This window comes from Pezoporus flaviventris, unplaced genomic scaffold (genome assembly GCF_033815535.1).
Source record: "Pezoporus flaviventris isolate CSIRO_AGI_PZ_B2104156 unplaced genomic scaffold, CSIRO_AGI_Pfla_v1 ptg000055l, whole genome shotgun sequence".
NCBI classification, from domain to species: domain Eukaryota; kingdom Metazoa; phylum Chordata; class Aves; order Psittaciformes; family Psittacidae; genus Pezoporus; species Pezoporus flaviventris.
Window position 1 is genome coordinate 2,968,101 of NW_026892603.1, and position 20,890 is coordinate 2,988,990.

At 39.5% G+C, this 20,890-nt stretch overlaps 1 protein-coding gene across 3 annotated transcripts; it reads left to right on the forward strand.

Moving 5' to 3' along the window:
• The first annotated feature begins 121 nt into the window (after positions 1–121).
• ANKMY2 (ankyrin repeat and MYND domain containing 2) lies at positions 122–20,890 on the forward strand. 3 transcript variants are annotated; one of them, XM_061469224.1, is made up of 10 exons: positions 122–336; positions 1,963–2,027; positions 9,543–9,681; positions 11,535–11,633; positions 13,749–13,909; positions 14,986–15,200; positions 16,253–16,388; positions 17,935–18,063; positions 18,492–18,633; positions 19,356–20,890. In XM_061469224.1, the coding sequence occupies exons 1-10, from the start codon at positions 270–272 to the stop codon at positions 19,574–19,576; spliced, it is 1,374 nt and encodes a 457-aa protein (XP_061325208.1). In that variant the 5' UTR covers positions 122–269; the 3' UTR covers positions 19,577–20,890. The 3 variants fall into 3 exon arrangements, with proteins under 3 accessions (XP_061325208.1, XP_061325207.1, XP_061325206.1); XM_061469223.1 differs by lacking the exon at positions 1,963–2,027 and having other exon boundaries at positions 226–336; XM_061469222.1 differs by lacking the exons at positions 122–336; positions 1,963–2,027 and adding an exon at positions 8,600–8,850.

Below are 20,890 nucleotides of genomic sequence, written 5' to 3' on the forward strand. Positions count from 1 at the left end.
AAGCCGCCGAAAGGGGCCAACCGGCACTCTATCCTCCCCACGGCTCGGCAGGAATGGTTTACCCCGCGGCCGTCCCCTAGCAGGGCGGAGCTGCGGGCGGAAGTCGCCATGAGGAGCGGGGTGGGGGCGCGTATCGCCCGGTTGGCGGCAGGAAGGGGGTGCGAGAGGGGAGCTGTAGGCCTGAACCTCCGCCGCGACCCGTCCGAACGCGCCTCCCCGGGCTGCACCGCCCCGGGTCCGCCTTACCGCCTGTGGGACACGGGGGCGCGATGGCTCCCCCCCGGAGAGGTGACCTGAGTCCAGAGGAGAAGGATTTGCTGGGAGTGATCGCTAGAGGTGAGTTGGGCCTTCGCCCCTCCGTGGCTGAGGGCGGTAGTGCTTTCCCGGTGGGCCCGGGCCGACCGCCTTCACCTCCTCGTTGCTGTGTGGTGAGGTGGTTGCGGGCGGGGGTTATGCCCTGCCCCGCGTCGTAGCTCCGGCGGGCCTAGTAGAGGCCGGGTGGCCCCGCCGGTAGCACCCCTGAGGGCTTGTGGTGGTGGGCGTAGAGCAGCGCCGCGGCCCCTCGGCGGGGCTCTCTGGCCGTTACTGGCCACGCCGTCTTGCGCCGCGGGCTCCCTTCAGGCCTGGGCCGTGGGCATGGAGGGGCGCCTCTGGGCCTGTGGTGAGGGCTAGCCTGCCAGCACCCGCCCGTGGGCCTCGTCCCGCGGCTCCCCAGCCGGGAACATGGCCGTTCGTCTGGCAGCGAGGGCGGTTTTCACGGCGGCCAAACGTGGGGCAGGCCTGTGCCATCCAGGGGGTTCAAAGGGGGCGCCTGCCTGGCGTGGAGGAGGTGCGTAGTGCTGCACGGTTAGGGTTGGGGAAGCCCAGTTTGGGGTTGTTGACTGCCAAGGAAAGCTTACGTTTTTCTTACATGTATTTGTATTAGTAACGTACATTGAAGTTTATCTAATGATTTCTATTGGAAAAAATATGTTTTCTTGGGGCTAATGCAGTCCTTTAGCCTGTTACAGGTTTCCCTATGTGCTGTTGCCAGACTAGGATGTCCTAGTGGGCAAGATGTTCTTCATTTAAGAGAACTTCAGTTTGTCTAGGGTGTTCTACACCTCTTATCCCTTGCACTGTTTTATTTTGCATGTCGTGTAAGCGTTGCAGTTACACCATATTCCATGGTGCATATGTTTATTGCTGGGGGGCTTTCTGTCACACTTGCTGTAACAGCTGGGTTTCACGGTCCAGCAACACAAATTTCGCAGGCCTATCTGAATAGCTACACTCCAAAATGTGTTTTGAAAATAGTGAGCTATGTTCGTTAGTAGGAGGTAAACTAAAAACACCTGATGTGTTCCATGCATTTCTATGTGTAGTTTTGGGGCAGTTGGAACCTATAAGATTTTATTTATACTTTTGGAGATTAACTCTCAATTATATTAAAATGCTTCTCTGTGTCAGAGATGAGCAAAGGACAGTCAGCAATGAATGTACTGTGAAACAGAATTTCAAGGAGACCTTAGAGCAGCTTTCCAGTAGCTAAAAAGGGCCTGCAGGAAAGCTGGAGAGGGACTTTTTACAAGGGCAGGTAGGAATAGGACAAGGAGGAATGATTTTAAACTGACAGATTTAGATGAGATTTTTAGGAAGAAGTTCTTCCCTATGAGGGTGGTGAGGCACTGGCACAGGTTGCCCAGAGAAGCTGTGGCTGCCCTATCCCTGGCAGTGTTCAAGGCCAGGCTGGATGGGGCTTTGAGCAACCTTGTCTAGTGGAAGGTGTCTCTGCCTGTGGCAGGGGTTAGAACTGGATGATCTTTAAGGTCCCTTCCAACCCCTATTACATGATTTACTGGTGGTTAATCTACAAAGGTCTTAATTTTAATCAGGAATAGAACTGATCTTTTTCCTCTTGATTCTCATTCCTTTTCTCACACCACTTTTTTCTCTCTTTTTGTCTGTTCCTTTTACGTGAAGGAAACACTGAGGAGGCTGGAAGGCTACTAGGCAGCAAGAATGTCCGTGTCAATTGCTTGGATGAGGTACAGTGAAACTATATAGCCATTATGTTGGGTTTAGCAAGGAAAATACTAGGTCTGAAGGCCTTCTTATTGTTACATTATATTGTTATATAGACTGCTGGAAATCAGAGTTATCCTGAAGGTACTTCCAGCCTGCAGCTGAATAATGAACCTTTGAAGAACTACCGCTTTTTTTTTTTTCCCAAAGAAAGGTTACATGTTACTAATTGTTTTAAAGATTAATGTGACTTAAAGTACTACACTGGCAGTATTTTCTCTCAAGTTCAAGCATGAACTTGGGTGTCTGTAAGGTGAGATGAACACTGCAGGAAGACAGATAGGGGTGCTCCCTGACTTCTTGTCCCCTCCACCAAACTTTGGTTCCCTGTGCTTAGGCAGCAGCAGACAGCATGGGTAAAGATACCTGTCTTCATCTAATGCTTGCATCTTATCACCCAAAGCCTCATCTTTGCAGAACCGTAAACATAGTTGGAGGGTGAGCAGCTGAGTAAGAACTGGAAAACACGCTCTCTTTTGCAGAGGCTGATGTGGTAGACATGTAGTATATAAAGTGCTACCTGAAGATGGGAGGAAGTTTGTGGAGAAAGGAACCTTGTGTGATGCTCATGTTTTCTAGAGCATGCAATATTAATATGAAGTGTAACGTGGAAGCAGTTTATCCACGTTGTCATACTAGAAGGCCCAAAATTGGACAGGGCCAAAATTACCACTTCATCTGGTTTCCTTTTTGGAATATTGATAGCCTTTCTTGTGCTGCCAACAGATTCATTTTCTGATTGTTCTTCAATACAGTTAAATACTTATACCTTAATTTCTAATGTATGAATTTCAACAAGCTTCTGACAAACTTGTCAAACTAAGCTTACAGTAAACTTTAGGAAGGAACCCAAGATACAATGTAAGTATGTTTGCAAGTGTGCTTTATTGCATGGACTGTAAAAGCTTTTCCTTTAGTGCAATTGCTGGACTAGTGCTGAATGACTGCACTCTTGATGAAGGATTAGTGCAACGTGCAGGATTACTGTTGGGAGAATATGGTTTATTAATAGAAACCATAACCAAGTTATGCCTCAGGCTGTTGTTAAGGAAGAAACAAGTATTAATGATACTTGCCTAATGCTCACATCTGCCTACATAGACCCAAGGCACATAAGGTGTAATGGATTTCTTGCAGTCTCCTTTTATCCCCAAGAGTGGTGTGTAATGATGCATATTAAACAGGAAAGGGTTCAGATTTGTTTAGGAGTCTTAATCCATCAGTCATCTCACATCAACTTTTAGAATTTTTTTGTTGTAAGCCATTTTCCCTTTAATGCGTTATTCTAATATCTAGATGCAAATAGAGGGTGTGAAAACCCAGTTAAACATTAGCTTCATCTGTTTTTCAATGTTGCCACAGCTGGAGACTGCTTTGAATGCATCAGGTTTTATTTTCTTCCTCTGCTGCTTTAGCAGCTTATGCTGAAATTCACATTAGTGTTTATATTACTACTGTTACTTATTTTATTAATGTTAAGAAATGAGGAAACAGCTGAAAACTGAATGCTTAGATATTGAAATAGGAGCACAATTCAGTTGGGAACTAAAAACTCATTTTCTTCTTTTAAGTCCTTTTTACATGAGAGAATCCACAGAATGAGCACAGGTTTAATGTAAGTCTTTCTTCTAGCTGTAGTACAGCAAACATGCAGTCACAATTTAGTAATTTCCACAGGCTGGAGAATCCACAGCACCCAGAAGCAGGCTGTTCCATACTGCACTTCCTGATTTTAAACAATAAACACAAAGATGCCCTTTTAATTTTTGGGTTGATCCTGTATTTGAACTGCTTAGATCTGCCTCTTCTAGATTGAACACTACTGTCAGTCACCAGTCTTTTCCCTGTGTACCTTAGACAAGGACCAGGTCACATTTTAACATCTTCCAAATGCACTGGCTGTTTAAGAAACTTGCCTAAAGTTGTGTTTTTTCAGCAGCTGAGCTATAATCATGGCTCTTTTCCAAATCCTTTCCTGTTGTTTGAGTTTTTTTCCTTCAAAACTGTAGGCATGAGCTGGACACCATATTTCAGCTGTTATTATATATCTAGAAAACAGAAAAGTATTTGCTTTTTCTGCCCATGTGCCCAGACGCGCTAGTCTGCAGTGCTCCACTGGAAGCAAAGTAAGACACGTTTATTCAGATTACTTTCACAGATGCCCCTCTTCCAGAAGATTGTAGATATCCAGCAGATACATCCTGCTTTTTCTCTAGCAGCCTTTCTGACCAAATCAGATTTTTGTTGTTGATGTTTCTTTGTGGCTTTAGATAGTCGAAGAAAGGAAAGGTCTTTAGGCTTAATCAGTGCATTCATGAAAACAAAGAAATAACAGTATGTAGCTCTTCCAAAAAGCTTGTCCTTAACAGTTTGGCAGCTTTAAAACTTCAGGGGTATTTAAGCTCAGATGTCCTAAAATGGACATGTAGGTGGGCAATGGAAATGGATGCAAAACAAATGCAAAATGTTTCATTTATAAATGCACACTGCGTAGTTGGTTTTTGTCCTGTTTTAGATGGAGTGCTTGCTGATTTGGAAACATAGTATGGAAGAATGTGTTCAGGAATTTTCTTTCCCCTGGGAGTACACAGCTTGTAAATAGCATTGTGACTTCATGTGGGCAGTTCGCTGATTTTAACTCCATCTATTTGCAGGGTGAAGGAAGCTGAGATCTCTCAGATTATTGTAGAAGGGCAGTCTAGAGGAAGCATGTTTTTCTGTGGAAACTGAAAGTTTCCTTCAGTCCTGTTGGTGGTTGAGGTTGCAAAGGAGCGCTGTACTGCTACAGTCCCATGTTTTCTGCAGATCCGGTAGAGAGACTTGACCTGAAAAGGCTTCATGTTTTTTCTGTAGTTAAACTAATTTTAGGGTCATTCATCATAATCTTATATATAGAACTGTCATTTGGCATTAGCTGCATTAGTTTTTTCCTCTAGTTTGGTAATTCAGCTGTTCACTTCTGCAACAAAATAAATCTTGTAGAAACAGTCCACTTCTATATGCTAATTACAGACCTGAATGCTTCCTGGGAATTGAAGCAGCAGCTTGCTTATTTGTGTATGAGATATGTAGCTTTACTCATATTCATTATGTTCAGTGGAGGGTTCTTCAGTTAATCTATCTTGCTACTCCAGTATGGACTTCCTATGCCAGCAGAAAATGCCCAGATCCTTAGTCTTTATGGAGGAGAAAGAATTCTATCTTCTGATTTTTATTTTTTTTTTATATAGTATTCCAAAATACACAAACTAAAGAAAATTCAGCAGCTATTAAGACTTGCCTGGTTTCAGTTCAGGTTGCTGACTGATGCAGACTGTAGCTTTTCATCACTGCAGATGAACAGAAGGATCATCAGATGAATGTAATGTATTACATATGTGAAGCCTACAGTTCAGCATGATTATAAAGCAGAACTGTAGCTACGACTGGCACTCACTGAACAGTGTTTCACGTTATAATCAGTTCTTACTTAGCTATAGCTAAAATGATTTGTGCATGTATTTGCTTGCAGTAAGTTTGATAGGTAAGGGCAGCGTTACTCAAAAGCTTTAAGGGTGACATTTCTGAAGGTTTTCATCCCATGAAAAGTTAACTTACATATTTCTAGATGAGCAGCATTCAGTACCATTTCTTTTAAAAGTTGGAGAATTTTTACAATCCAGTTCCAAATGGCTACCTGAGCTAATCTTGATGAGTTGGTCTAATTTTAGTAGTGCTCTTCCTTTCAATTTAGAAGAGTTGATTTTGAAGACATACATAACTAGTGCAGTTAAGAACACTTGTGCCACCTGCCCTTTTTTTTTTTTTTTCATCATTTGTTCCCTAAAAAGTAACTTCCCAAGTATTGTCGCAAATAAAAGCCAAACCGACAGTCGGTGTTCAGTTGGAAATTTCCTGAATGAGTAGAACTGGTATAGTTGCCTGTATCTGAAGAATAAAACAAGGCACTTTCCGTGTTAATATGGGGTTGGATTCCTCGTTGCAAAATGAGCTTGGAGATGTGGATGCATTAACATTGTCAGCGTACAAGTGTCTATATCAGTTTGTCAGGGGTTTTACAGCCCTTTCCTGATTTACTTAGGTAGCTGGTATTTACACGTGCAGTGTTATGATGTATCTTAATACCTGCTGAGGGAGCTGCGGCAGTGTGATCCAGCCCATTAAGACGTGCCACATCTTGGCCAAGTTTCCATGGTTGAGAAGAAGGGTGAAGTGAGCATGAGAAGGGTAAAACACTGGGAATGGTGGGACCACTGGGATTCCTCTTTTCTCTTGTGTAACACAAGTCAGTGTGGCTATTTTAGTAAGGAATCAGGGGCATGTTATCCAGAAAACAATGGCTTTTAAAAATATACGTGTATCGTGTGTTACACAGTCAGTATGAGTGTTTTAATGCTTACAACACAGTTTTTCATCCGAATATGCACATTACTGGCATGCAAGGAGGTCTCTGTATTTTTCTTCCTTTGTCCCAACTCTTGTACCCTGGCCACCCTGCTCCCCAGTTCCTCTGTTCAATGAAGGCAGAGAAACACTGTTGTTGAAAACTTTCTTTCTAGTCCCTAGAAGGCAGAAGGTTGCTTTTCCAGGTTATTTTCTTTTCAGAAATCAAATCTGTTTTTACTCATCCTGTGGAAGCACATCTCTCCCAGGTGCTGGAGTGAGAGGCTGACCTGCTTGCTGCTTCTCCAACATCTGGTGGCAGAGTCCAGCCTGTCCCTGGTTCTGGTACTCCTCTGACACTCCTGCCTCCCTATGGATCCTTTTCTTCCCCTAAATCCAGCTGATTTAGCCCACTGAGCCTGTAGGATCTTTTTTGTTTGTTGGGTTTTTTTTTCTTCAGTTGGCTCACCACCCGTGGCAGCATTAGGTCACCTTAGTTCTTGGAATCCCATCCCTCAGTCTGCTTCTGGTAGGTTTTCAGCACCAGGAAGTGGGAAGGGTGGTATGTAATGGCTGGGCTGGCTGTGCCATGCGACATAGCCCCATTGTGCCAGGGAGTCCCTCTTGGCTGATGACCTGAAGAACTTAGTCAAGGGAGGAGACAAGTAACTTCTAGAGGTGCTGCAAACTATTATCCTTGTACCGTCAGACATATAGGGAATACTTACAGCCCTGCAGAAGGTGGAAATTGTTCGTTTTGTTCCTTGTAAACCACATACAATCCCTGCAAAATAAACAAGGAACTGGGGTTGTTTTTTTGTTGTTTTTTTTTTTTTTTTTGTCCCAGGGAATAAGGTTAAAAGACTGGATATTTGGTCAAAAGAATGTTACATAGTAGCTGCTAGAAAACTGATTCCTTATCCTATGTTGTGTACTGGAACAATAATAATTTATTTAATCTCTATGCTTAATAAACTTGTCTTGTACTTTAGTCTTTTAAGTATGTTGTCTTGAAAATCCAAATGTCATCTGTCAGAAAACAGACTGTTGCTCGACCTGTCTTTGCTGTTCAGCCTGGGAAGAGTATTTGCAGTCATTTCGATTTCTGCACAAGGACATAATACAGGACACCCAGCTTTTCCAGATAAGCTTGTTTCTAGCCTGTCCCTTTTTTGTTGGCTGTGAATGTGAAAGGCTGATATTAGTGTAACTATCCATCCAACTTCGTAACAACTGTCTGCATGTTTTTGGCTTGATAGGTTGTTTTTTTTTTAATCCAAACCACAGCCTGACGCCTTTAAAATTTAATCAAAGGCTTTTAAAGAAGTTTCCCAGGAGGCAAAAAGGAAAGTTTTCCAGGATGACAAAAAAACCCCAACCAAACCCAAAACAAACCAACCTTTTAATTTGTCCTGCCATCTTCAGGTGGGTTTTTTTAATTGAAACAACTGGCATTCAATATGTAACCAAACTTAAAATCATTGTTTTCTTAAGTTCCTTCTCCAGTCAAAAACCTTACAGTGTTCATCTCCCCTTACAGCAGTTCTTCTCTGTAGTGCTAAAGGAGAGGAATCCATACTATGACTCCAGACTCGGATGGGTCCATGAAAATGGAATGGCTGTCAATGTAATGTAATGGAACATATAAATATTAGGATAGAAAGTCTTTACTTAACCTTTGTAGGACCACAAATGAAACCTAGCAAAACTAATCTTAAATCTGTTTTATGTTTCTGAAGTGATCCCTTCAGGTCTTTTGTTTCTTTGATGGCAACTTACATTGCAGTTTACCATAATATTTCACGTTACTAACATATAATGCATAAAGTAATTATTTTTTAATTGCTTTCAGTTAGGATGGGTAATAATGACAGTCTAGTACTTAAAAATTGTTATTATAGTTTTAATTTCCCTGATTTCCATCATCTTTAGGATTTTTTTTTTATTATACTGTTAAATTTAACTCACGGGTTTTATTCTGTCATAAATTGAAACAAGAAATATATTAAGGCTCAAGCTGACAGTTGCATTATTTCAGAGTATCCCATTACTGTGTGTTTACAGATCTGCAGTAGTGGTGTACCCGAGTGTATTCGTGCATACAGCTTTAACCTGCAAAAAAGGAAGAAAATGACATTTCTTTTTCCTTCAGGGACAAATTGAAGCACGCTCCCTTGTTGGAGAATGTTCTTGGGCAATTACTGTGTCTTGGCTGATAACATGAATCCTGACTTGATGTTAAGTGAAAATAAGCAGCATATTGGAAAAAGCATGCTAGATTCTAAAACAAGAATGTCATGCAGTTTCCTCAAACGGGAATGTTCTTCTTCCTGTCCTTTGAGAAGAGAGAGCCTACACTAACAATTCACCCTGCTTCTGAAATCTCCCCTAGGGTTTGCCCGGGTTTGCATTCTGGTAAAAACTCATTGCCTCCCTTGCTGAAGCTAATGTTTTTTGCACTGGTGCCATTTATCAAAGGCACGGTTTGGGATGGTGTCATTGTTAAATTATAGGTAGAGCTGTGTATTTGTGCAAGGGCTTTCAGAGCTCTGGCTGATGTAGGATCACAAAGGTAGATAAATGGGAGAGAGGAGGATAGCACAATTACCAGTAATTGTGACTAAAAAAGAGCAAGATGGGTTTCAGAAACTGTAAATCTTTGTAATGGCAAAAGCAGCAAGAGCCTATTCCTGATTTTCTTGCTGCTTATCATATAATGCAGAAGAGAAATCATGTAGGAACAAAACAAATTCTCTAAACCAAGCCTTTTCCTGCTAACAGAAGCATTAGTTGTTTTTAACACACTAAACCCTAGTGACAAATTGGCAGTAAATGGTTTTCATTTATTCATCAGTGGTCTGTTTTTAAGTAGAGCGCAGCACCGTCAGAGCAAATGATATGGAAATGGACAATCTACTGCATGTTTTTAGTAACCATGTATTTTCATGAAGATTTTGTTTCTAACAAATATTACATGAGGCTTTGGTAGTTATACTGAATATGTATGTACAAGTACATGTTATCAGTGGGATGAAGATCAAAAGATATAAATAGTTCTTTTATGTATGCTACTTTCTTTCTCTTTTGCTTGTCAGCATGGCATGACCCCTCTAATGCACGCAGCCTACAAAGGGAAAGTAGACATGTGCAGGTTGCTCTTGCGACATGGAGCTGATGTTAACTGCAATGAACACGAGCATGGATATACTGCCTTGATGTTTGCCGGACTTTCAGGTAATTTCTTACTGCACTTAGAACACTAATTTTTGATACATTGATGGGCACAATTTGCCATAAATTAATTATTTAAAGGAAAATGTTAACATGTTTTTATTATTCAGATTTACGGTTTCTTATGTGAAACATGCAAATACGTCAAGAAGAGCTGAGTTATCAGGACAGTCAAATGGGAGAGCTACTCCTCAGGCTTGGGATCTTTTTTCATATAAAACTCAATTTTATTCAGTGTTTTGAGGCATACAGTCTGTCTGTACTTGTCCTTTTCGTTCCAGACCTCAAAATTCAGTCTCACGTGCCAGTTTCTTGTGCAGCGGGATGCATTCTGTTGAATTATACTGTGTTACACTGAAAAAGATGCTGCACCAAACTGCCTGTTTTAGGAAGTAGCTTTTAGTAATATTTGAGGCTTATCAAATCAATCCAGTATTTTTCAAATTTTGCCTTTCTCCATTATTTTTCCTATTATCTTTTGGGCTTTTAAAAATGTGTTTAGAAAGTTCTAAAAAATGCTTTATCACATTGGTGGTTTTTTTCATTTTTTTTTCCCATGAGACTGCTTATAGCTGTGTATATCGTCTGTCTCAGGTGGTGGTTTGCAGCTTTCATTTTGCTGTTCTTTTTCCCCAGTGAAAGGAACAATTACTTCTTTCAGTGAGAAAAAGATGCTCCATAAAGAACATTGTTCCTTCTGGGAAAAAGATTAGGTTTGGGAATATTAGGTTATTTTAAGTATCTTCTTTAGCAGGCCAGGCACTTTTCCCCGAAAAAGAGGTTCTAGGGAAGTTAAGATTTCTTAGCAGGTAGAGTTTAACCCCTTTCATCTTCCTTCATCATAATTTTAAAAAAAGAAGGGTGTATGTGTTTATGAACCTTAAGTGGCTCTTCAGATTGCTTTTCTGCTACAGCTTTGGTAAAAAGATTGGGAAATTCCAGCATTCTGTGGCATTGAGCAATATCAGCAGTATCAGCAGATATTGGGAACAAACTCTCAGAGGTTAAATGACTGCAGCTTTGTGGAAAATGCTGGCTTTTTACAATTTGCTTGCTGCTGAGCTTTTAACCTGTCATCCCAGGTTTGAATTTTTCCTGAAAGCTGCCTTTAAGTTCTGTTATCTGTGAGTGCAAAAGGAGCACTATACACTGACACAGTGCCTTTGCTTTTAAATAAGAAACATACATTTCTATCCACCACCCCTTTCTTTCTTTTATATTCACTTTTCTGTATGTAGCATATGCACAAAACCTGATAAAGTAAGAGTACCTTTGAAAGCAGAACTACACAGTGGTGACAAGTGTCCTTATTAGTCTCTGAAGGGCACCAATTAAATAATCTAATTTTCCCATAAAATTTTAGCTTCATTTTACTTGGTATTTAGCCCAGCCTGAACACCCAGTTCCTGCTGTGGAGAAAGGAACAATCTGTTCTCTTCTCTATGCTCCTGATACATAATAGTACTGGATTTGTTTTTCTTCTTAGAATAGCAAATGTTGTAGTTGAACTGTCGAGCTATATTAGTAGAATTTGCTTCTATACTGCTATCTGGAGGGATCAAGCTCCTTGTAGTTACATGCCTATGATTCCCAAAAGCTCCAGAGGGAGCTGAATGTGCGTTACAGAGAGCAGAGTTACACCCTGCCTGAATTTAGGTTTTACTTTGCTTTGACCCTCTGGAACCATAAATATGGAGGCAGCACTGTGCCTTTTTCTTAATCTGTTCTTAAAATAATGACATTAAGAACATTTAATCCTCTCAGCATTATTCCTGGTCTTTAAGAAATAAACTTTTTTTTCTACAGCATAAAAAAAATTACAAGTTCTTATTCCCCACATCTTCACCCAAATTCAGGAAACAAAGAAATCACCTGGATGATGTTAGAGGCTGGAGCAGAGACTGATGTTGTCAACTCTGTGGGAAGGACGGCAGCTCAGATGGCTGCTTTTGTGGGTAAGGTGAAAGTCGTTTTATTTCCTAAATTCCTAAACAAGTAGAATGTTAGATTCTGATGTTTTTTCTTGGAGGAGCATTATTTAACTACCTGTTCTGAACTGAGTCAGTTGTGCAGCTTTTTCTACTACATTTCGTCCTATTCCCATGCTTTAGCTTCATAAAATCACAAATGATCTCATTTGTGGGAACAGATGCTGCTGTTCTCCATGTGTGCAAGTTTTTTCAATGTCTTCACTTTCCAAACAGTAAGAGGAAGCTGGTGACATTGGAGGTGTCTGAAGTGCAAAGTGTGTAATTGGAGCTTCCTTTGTGGGAAGGAATGAACGTAGCACAGCACTAGGAGTCAGGAACTCTGATCTGAGCTTTGCCACTAGCATGCAGTGTGCCAGAGGAGGGTTGCCTCTGGCCCTTCCCTCTTTGCGTTTGGAAGAGGGAGAAGGCTTGGAACCTGTTCTGAAGTAGTCAGTACTTACTGACCTGAACTTGAGTAGAACAAGAGAAAGGTTCCAATATGATATGTGATCCTGGGCAAAAACATGCAACCAGGCTTTTTTCTGTTATGTTTCTTTTTATCATCTTTTTTTCCTAAACACTTCTTTACTCACTTTGACAGTGCTGGGAGATTCCATGATTAATTTTCCCAAATACACCACCTCTTCTCTCTGTCTAGCAAGGAGGTGTGATATAATGCTAACAGAAAAAGTAGGGTCATTTTAATGACTCACCTATAGCTGCCCAGATAACCTTCCAAAAAAAACCAAAAAGGAGGACCTGTATTTTCACTTGAACACAACCTTCTTACATTGTTCAAACATCTGAGAACTCCCTTGTAAGTTCCTTAGGTGTTCTGAATACAAGAGCCCACCTTGCCATTTAGATTTATTTCCTTGAATAGGCAGTTTGTGCACTTTCAATTTCAATCTTACCTCATTCTGTTCTTTCAAAGAGAAGATTGACATAGCTCACTTGAGGTTCAAACAGCAAAACATTAACTATTCACTATTATGTCAGAGAAGTCTGCTCCTGTTAATTATTCTTCGGAGAGTCTTTTCCAATGTGATGCTGAATTGAATTATTAGGTGAATGGGGAATGTTATAATTCTGGAGAACATAATTTTGGAGAATTCTTGTATCAAATCTTGTATAAAATCTTAATGCATCAAGATAGAATAAATATTTTCAGGCATATTGAGATATGCTACTCTCTAGAAGTCTGAATATTGGAATCCATTCCTGTTCTTTTTTATTCTCTGTCCAATCAAAATTAATTCAGCTGTCTCTGTGGGGGAAGTGAGGATACTTCCTCCCCTGTCATTTGTCTTACACTATGCTCTATTAGCTTAGAACAGTCTCTTCTAAAATAGTGGAGGGTTTTAAATGCTGGAATGTGGTTGTCTGTGTCATATTCTACTGATTAATAGGATTAGTGCCAAGATAAATCAGTCAATTTAATGAATGTAGTACTGAGCCAGAGCAGCTAAATTTTACTTTCTCTTTACCCAAGTAATCCATCATATTGTCAGATGCAGAAAACAAGAAGGGGGTGTAGCTTCTCTCATCTGGTTACTTTCATCACGGTCCTTGGGTTTTTGGTAAATTTTAAGCATATTCAGTTTTTATAATTTCTCCCACTTCAGGTTAATATGCTCCTGTATGTTTCAGGTCTGAAAAACTACAAGCCTCGGTACAACTGTCATTCATTTTTGAAAGTACAAAGTGGGGAGAACTCTTGAGAAAACATTAATGCCAGTATGAGACTACCAGCATAGTGTAACTCTGGGGAGGAATACCTGTTCTCTTAGATCTGGCTTACCAATGAAAGAGGATGCAGGAAGGGGACAGAGCTGTCAAAATGAAACTTGATGTAGTCATTCCCTCCTGGGAGTCCCTTAATGAAAATAAAAGTTACATACGAAAGAATAGCAAGAGATGCCCATTACCAGTGCAAAGCATATCACACTAAGCTCCTTTGTGGGTAATTCTCCCCTGTAGTGCTTAGGTTAGATTTCAGTTTAGGTCTTTTTTTTTTTTTTTGTTATTATTTCATTGCACTAGTGATTTTTTTTTTGGTGTTTTTGTTTTGTTTTCTTTTTTTCCCTTGTGTGCCTTTAGGTCAACATGACTGTGTGACCGTCATCAACAACTTCTTTCCCCGTGAAAGGCTGGACTACTATACTAAACCACAAGGCTTAGATAAAGAACCAAAACTGCCAGTAAAACTAGCTGGGCCTCTACATAAAATTATTACTACTACTAACATGCATCCTGTTAAGGTGAAGTAATGTGTACATTGTACATGTTTGTTGGTGTGGGAACTGTTTCTTTATTTCAGAAAGCACTCGGCTCCTCTGAGAGTTAAGCTGAGATCAAAAGCATCATATGTTAATTCAGATGCTTCTGAAAATGAGAAAGAATTGGGCTCAACATTTAGACATGATTAGAAAATGAAGCTATTTCAGTGTTTATATACACCAGAATCTAACGAACGCCTACTGGAGAGATTCTTATTTTTTTTACATCAACAACCATAAATGGCTTTCTTTTTTGGCATTCTGTTTTTTTTTCCTGGCCCCACTTGAAATGGAAACAAAACAATTTCCTATCTTTACAAATTTCCTTGTTCTCTGAGTGCTTGTCTCAGTATGTATCTTCCTACCTTCATCACTGGTTCACCATAGTAACATCTACTGCTGCTGCTGTTTCTGAAAGTATGGGCAAGAGACCTTTATTTTACTTCCCAGTATATTTGCTGAAAACAGTGTTTTTTTATGATTTGTTCCTCCAGCGTAGTTCAGAGAAATGAATTGACCTAAATTCATAGCCACATGCCTTGGGCTTGCCATGCAAAGTTAGGAATTTGTCAACAGTTGTCAGATAGGTATCTGCAGTACATATAAACAGTAATGCACTAGTTTAGGGAGTAGAGGATATAATTTCATCTTAAAATGGTTAGTTCAGTGCTTTACTAGTCTGCCTGAAGTTCTGCAAGGTTATGTGAGAGTGATGTGTTCTGCGAAACTGCTTAAAATGTACAAATCCAGTTTATTTTGGGTGTTCAGAAGGAATGAGATTTTAGGACAGTGGATGGTAATTTCTGTATCAATTTTTTTGAAAGGGTTTTGATCAGGTTCTTAGTCTGAAAAAAATCCATATTTTTAGTGCAAGTCATAATTTTAATTGTTTCTTGTATGGGAACTGTGAATTACAAGGGGAGGACAGTGTAAGACAGAAGGAATATCAGAAACTACTGAAATTTAGCTACAATGAGCTATATAACCTTTAATGCTAATGCACAAGCTTAAAAATACATTTCCTAATTGGATTCCATTTTCTTCAATCTTTCTCACAGATTGTGTTGCTGGTAAAAGAGAACCCTCTGTTGGCTGAAGCAGAAGCACTGCAGAAATGTTACAGGGTTCTGGACCTAATTTGTGAGAAATGCATGAAGCAGAAAGACATGAATGAAGTACTTGCTATGAAAATGCACTACATCAGCTGTATCTTCCAGAAATGTCTCACATTTTTAAAAGAGCGAGAAGATAAACTAGATGGATTTATCAAAAGGTACGTGTTTCTACAGAGGTCTGAAGACAGATGGGTGAACCAGCTTCACAGATAGCAGAAAATGACAACTGTGATAATAGATTGGATGTTTTGGATAAGGGATTTGCCAGGTGAATTTTGAAATGCTTCCAGCTGCAGTTACATCAGGGTGGCACTGACTCCCTTTTTTCTGAGTGGCCTTGTCCTTTCCTGGGGTTACAAAGGAAACACTCCTAGAGTTTCAGCTACCTGCTGGAACTGGTTAGAGCTTGGCAATCACACATACACCATGAAGGGGTAGAGAGCAACATGTGGTGCAGAAAAACAGTGATGGGCTTGAAGAAAGAATTCCTCAGTATCTAGTATGGATCATCTGGGAACATTACTTTTGCCATTTTGCTCTCCAGCAGTCATACAGGGTGAGATTATTTTTTTTTTTTTAATTTATTTTTTTTCTTCGAAAAACTCTAAAGTAACCAAGAACTGCAAATCCCACTGGCTTTAGGTGAGACTTAAACACATCTTCAGTATCTACTTAGAGTTACAAAGCTGCCTGATCTTAAGTGTCAAAGTAGTGGCTTGACTTTTAGAAGTATCACATTCCCCAGAGACTTCTGTGGATTTCTGCCTGATACTGAAGTGATGAAGTCAGCTTTCATGTACTGAGATTAAATAGTTCATCAGTGATCCATATAGAAAGGTAGGAACCAACCAGATAAATAGAGAGGCATCAGGACTATAACACATTACTAAACATAAATAAAGCAGAATTTGTGGTTTTAAATGATCATGCATTCTTCAGTGTTTATTTTTACAATGCTCCTTTTTAAAACACAACAAAGCATTTTGCTACTTAGGTCACATGTAGGGTCTACCTGTAGATGATTATTTTTCTGTATGCGGTTGAATCAGTAAGTAGTGGTTCCAGAGCACACAATGTGAAGTGGCTGAATTATTTTGCGTTATAATTCTTCTCTGTAGTTTGAAGGAGGGCAGAGCACAGCATGCTGTGTATTTGTTCTTGAGCATTTACTGTGTGATTTCTTATTTGATTTTGGTTTTAAAAAATTTAGTCTCTTGAAAGGGAGAGATAAAGATGGCTTCCCTGTCTATCAAGAGAAGCTCATTCGAGAAAGTATCCGCAAGTTTCCTTACTGTGAAGCTACATTGCTGCAGCAGCTTGTGAGAAGTATTGCTCCTGTCGAAATAGTAAGTCTTTCCTATCAAGAACACCCTTTCTAAGCAACTTGCATAGTAAATTCAGTTTAAGCTAAACCATCTTTCTACTTATCTCTTCTGCAGTGTATTATATTAAACAAAGGTTTTTGATGTCCCTCAGCTCTGGCAAACTGGGATTTTTATTTTCCATATTGCACACAGGTGCTTTAAAAATACTTCAGCTAGTAATTTTTTCTTGTGCCTGTCATGAATGCTTATATACCTCTGCTTGTAAAGAAAACTAAAACTATTTGTTTCTTGTCTCAGAGTTTGCTTTTCCTGCTCTGGAATGCCTATGCAGGTTTTCTTTGCAGATTGGCTTTCACAAACTAGATTCAGACACAGATGAAAATCATTTTGCATTCTCTTTTTTCATAATGTCTACATTCAGTTTAAGACCTAATCATTTCCCAGATTTCATGCATTCATTATTTCTAGCATACATAAAAAGTTGATAATACACAATGGTAGAAAAAGAAGAAACATTCTGTGAAGCTCCTTTTGTCAAGCGATGTAATACACAAGATAGAGCAAAATTTGTATCTAAATTAGGAAATCAAAATTACATGTGAAAAAATCCCACTTCAGTTTTCCTCATACGCCTTTGCTAACACTTCATTACAGTGTTATTAACTACATCAAAACAAATCTTACACAAAAGTTACTGTTGTTTTTTAAGAATGTTCTTTATGGTCTCTGAGAGCTTGATGTTATATGCACTAACACTGGGGAAGTGGAACAGTTTTGTGACTTGTTTGGATTATGCTGAGTGAATTAAAAATAGCCTCCATCTTAAGTGGCTCTAAGTCTACTCAAATATCCTGAGGCTTAATGCAATCCCTACTGTTTGCCTAAGCCAGAAAAATAAACAGTGTGAAAACATAAGTGATCATGATGCATTAAGACTTGCTTTAAAGTAACCATTTTCTTTCCTGTCCCCTTTTTTCTTAGAGGAGTTTGTAGTCTTTTGTGCCTTTAAAGAAATACGGTTTGTTACATGGGGTTTCTGTGTGTAATACAGAAGGGAAAGGAGAAGATGCAGGTCGAAGGAGGTGGTCCTGGCCCTTTACTCTGCTCTGGGAATCTTGGAGCTGGAGCAAATTGGCATTTTTTTCCTCTAGCGTTTACATCATCGCCTACAAAGTTAGCCTCAATTTATGGTTACCAGTAAAATACACTAAACTTTCCTGCTTGTATTGCATGGGAAAAATACTGCAAATAGCATCTAAATCCTAATATGAAAATAGTTCTTTTGACGATTTCAAGTTCTGACCATTTGGTCTGTCACATCTGAGTACACTGAGCACAACAGTGAATAGCTGTATATACACAATACCGTTGTGTATAAAGTTGTCTATACAGAACGTATCTGCGTGCCAGCAGAGACATTCACCTGTAAAAACCTGCTGTATGTGAGCTACCAGCAGGTGACAGTGTGTGAAGAACACTGAGTTCATTAATAGTTTTTTTTCTTGCATGTCTGCCTATGATAGTCTTGTTTTTTAATCTCATTTCCACCTCTTGTCTTACCTTTCAGGGTTCTGATCCTACTGCTTTCTCTGTACTTACACAAGCTATTACTGGCCAAGTGGGATTTGTGGATGCTGAATTCTGTACAACTTGTGGGGGAAAGGGAGCAAACAAAAGATGTTCAGTATGTAAAATGGTAAGAATCCATAGTTATAATGAGTCACATAAAATAGTGCCACTGAGGTGCTGAGGGTTTCAAATGCTTTGCTATTTACTGTGTAGACTTACAGGGAATGGCATGTATGCCTACACTGAAAATGTGCAAGCCAGCTACTTCTGGGAGAGGTGCCCAAAATTCACTAGTAGGAGTACTTGGATTTCCAAGTGTGTGTGTTTAGAATTAAGAATGAGTGAAATCTCTGTACGTTCAGAGTTAACAAAACAAACTATGCTTTACAGATTTTTATGTAGGTTAGAATCACTCCATGTAGCCTTAGAAATTGCTTTAAAATACCATTAAGTACTATACATGGAGAGATCTAACTTGGTACACTAAGAGATGCAAGACTATCGTACATTTGATTTAGTAGATGAAGATGAATTGATAGCTCTGGTACATTTCAGGTGATGTACTGCGACCAGAACTGCCAGAAAATACACTGGTTTACCCACAAAAAAGTCTGTAAGACCCTGAAGGAAATTCACGAGAAGCAAGAACTAGAAGCTGCCAAAGAAAAAAGGAAACTAGAAAAAAGGCAAAAGAAAGGTGAGGATATATAGTTTGTTTGACGAAACCACAATTAACTACTTCTGAAGGTCCCTGGGCCCCAGTTAGGCTCTTCCCTCCTTTTCAGAACTGCTAGCACAGTGCACAGCACACAGCCGCTGCTTAGTAGAATCAGGGCAGAAAGTTAACTATTTATTTTTCTCTGAAAGCATTGCTTGAAAAGTAAAGGTGCAGTCAGGAGCTGATGCTGTTCCATGCAGTCAGGTTATAAATTATAGGATGACTCATTTCAGAGTTCACTGTGGTCAACCGTTCATGTGCAAAAAACGTCTTCAGTCTGTTATATGCAGAAATGCTTCCTACATGATCATACATGCCTGTCTTTTTAAAAGAAAAACAACCCTTACCTGTACTCCATGTTTCGGCCATTCTGCGAACAGTGTGAATAAATAAAACATGTTTGAATTGAAAGCTAAAATAACTGTAGTGTCCTACTCTGCTCCTCTATATATTCACAAGTAGTATAGCAAAACTGAAGATAAATTATTGAAAGCTTTGCATATGGTCATTTTCAGAGTAATCTTCCACCAGCTTAAACAGAGCTCTGTCTGGGTGAGGTCTTCTTTGATGAAGCCTGGTTAAATTAGTCACTTTTGTAGTTGATCCTGAGTTTCCTAGAATTCATTTTTCTTCAGTAATAAAAATGTTTGCTTGCATATGAGTTCAGTGTTGAGTGATGATGCAATTTCTCTTTTGTTTAGATGAAGTGCAACTAGTGGAGGGTAGTTCTACAAGTGAAGAACAGACAGACCCTGGTCCAGATGCTACCAAAGCAGATGCAAATCACGCTACTGACCAAGCAGAAGAACATGAATTTACCAAAGAGATGGAGGCACCAGCCCTGCCCCCTGAAAGACCACTGGAAAGTGAGACTGACTTAGCTGACATTGCCCTTCAGAAGATTCAAGGTTCTGAGGAGTAAGAAGAGGGTAGGAAGGGATTTAAAAGTTCTGGCTGTGACCCTGCACCACAGGGTCCAAAGGAATTTGTTATGCTGCCCATGTCCGAGTTCTTACAGCATGGCTTACACAGGATTCCCTTTGCAAGACAACATGTCTCTGTTCATCATGAGGTGAAATACTGGCTCATTTGTATTTAAATACTTAAGGCTCTGTTGTAGATAGTCAAAATAGGTACTTATTATCTGATAAAAACTAGAGTGGCATAGGCCTACCTTGTGTGTATACCAACAGTAAGCATAGTAAAACTCTATGAGTATCTGTGGTTAATCAACCACTTAGTGAAAAATAAAAAGCATTTGATTTGGATTATTCATGTTTTCAGACACTAAAATTTATTTTAATTGTAATTTAAATATTTTTTTTCTCAAAGTACACAGAACTTCACTTTAACGTACTGGGAAACCAATTGTTAAATTTCTTTTTTACACCACTTCATGAAGCTTTATCTGAAGGATTCAGTAGCAGTTCAGTTTCTAAAGAGGCTTATCTGAATTCCTAACTTTTCATGACTGAATATTTTTGACTAGTGAGTGCACAACTAGTAGTGTCTGTTCGGGGGCAAATTTATTGAATGGCAGTGCTGTTTCAGATATCTCAAGCTAACTGTTAAATGTGTGTTTCAACAGAATTATTTCACTAGTGGCTTGATCAAAAATATTCTAGGTTTATTAAGGTCTAATGAAGGAAAGACCAGAATGACGTAAAATGTTTTGACTGACAAGAATCATGGCTTCTAAGTCTCAGCTTTCAGGTAAAGATTCCTTAGAGCACACTGGAATTGTTCCTTATTTCATAAATACAGAAGATGCTTAGTATTTAATAATGTTCATGCTGAACCTGGTCTTGGTGAATTACATAGAAAATTCCTGTGTGCATCGATACAACCAGAACTGATTTCACTTAGGTTTTCAACTAAATACTGCCTCTAGAAAATATCTTCCCCTAACTGTGCCGTTTTCACTCAGATTTCCTACATGAAATCAGTGGGAATGCCACAACTGAAAGTATCGCTTCCTGCATAAGGATGGCAACATTTGAGATTCTCTGACTGTTGGATGACTAACTGGTATTTTGAACATGGCAGTATCCTTCAACTTACAGGAATAAGGACCATCCTCAAAGCAGAGAAAAAATGCTATTAATTTTGTACTATTTAATATATTGAAAACTGTGAGAGTGAGGATACATAAATGCACCTGTGCAGGGAGTGTACCTGTGTTTTCATTTCAAGGATTAGAAAATTGTGAATAATAAAGGGAAAGTTTTTAAAAGAA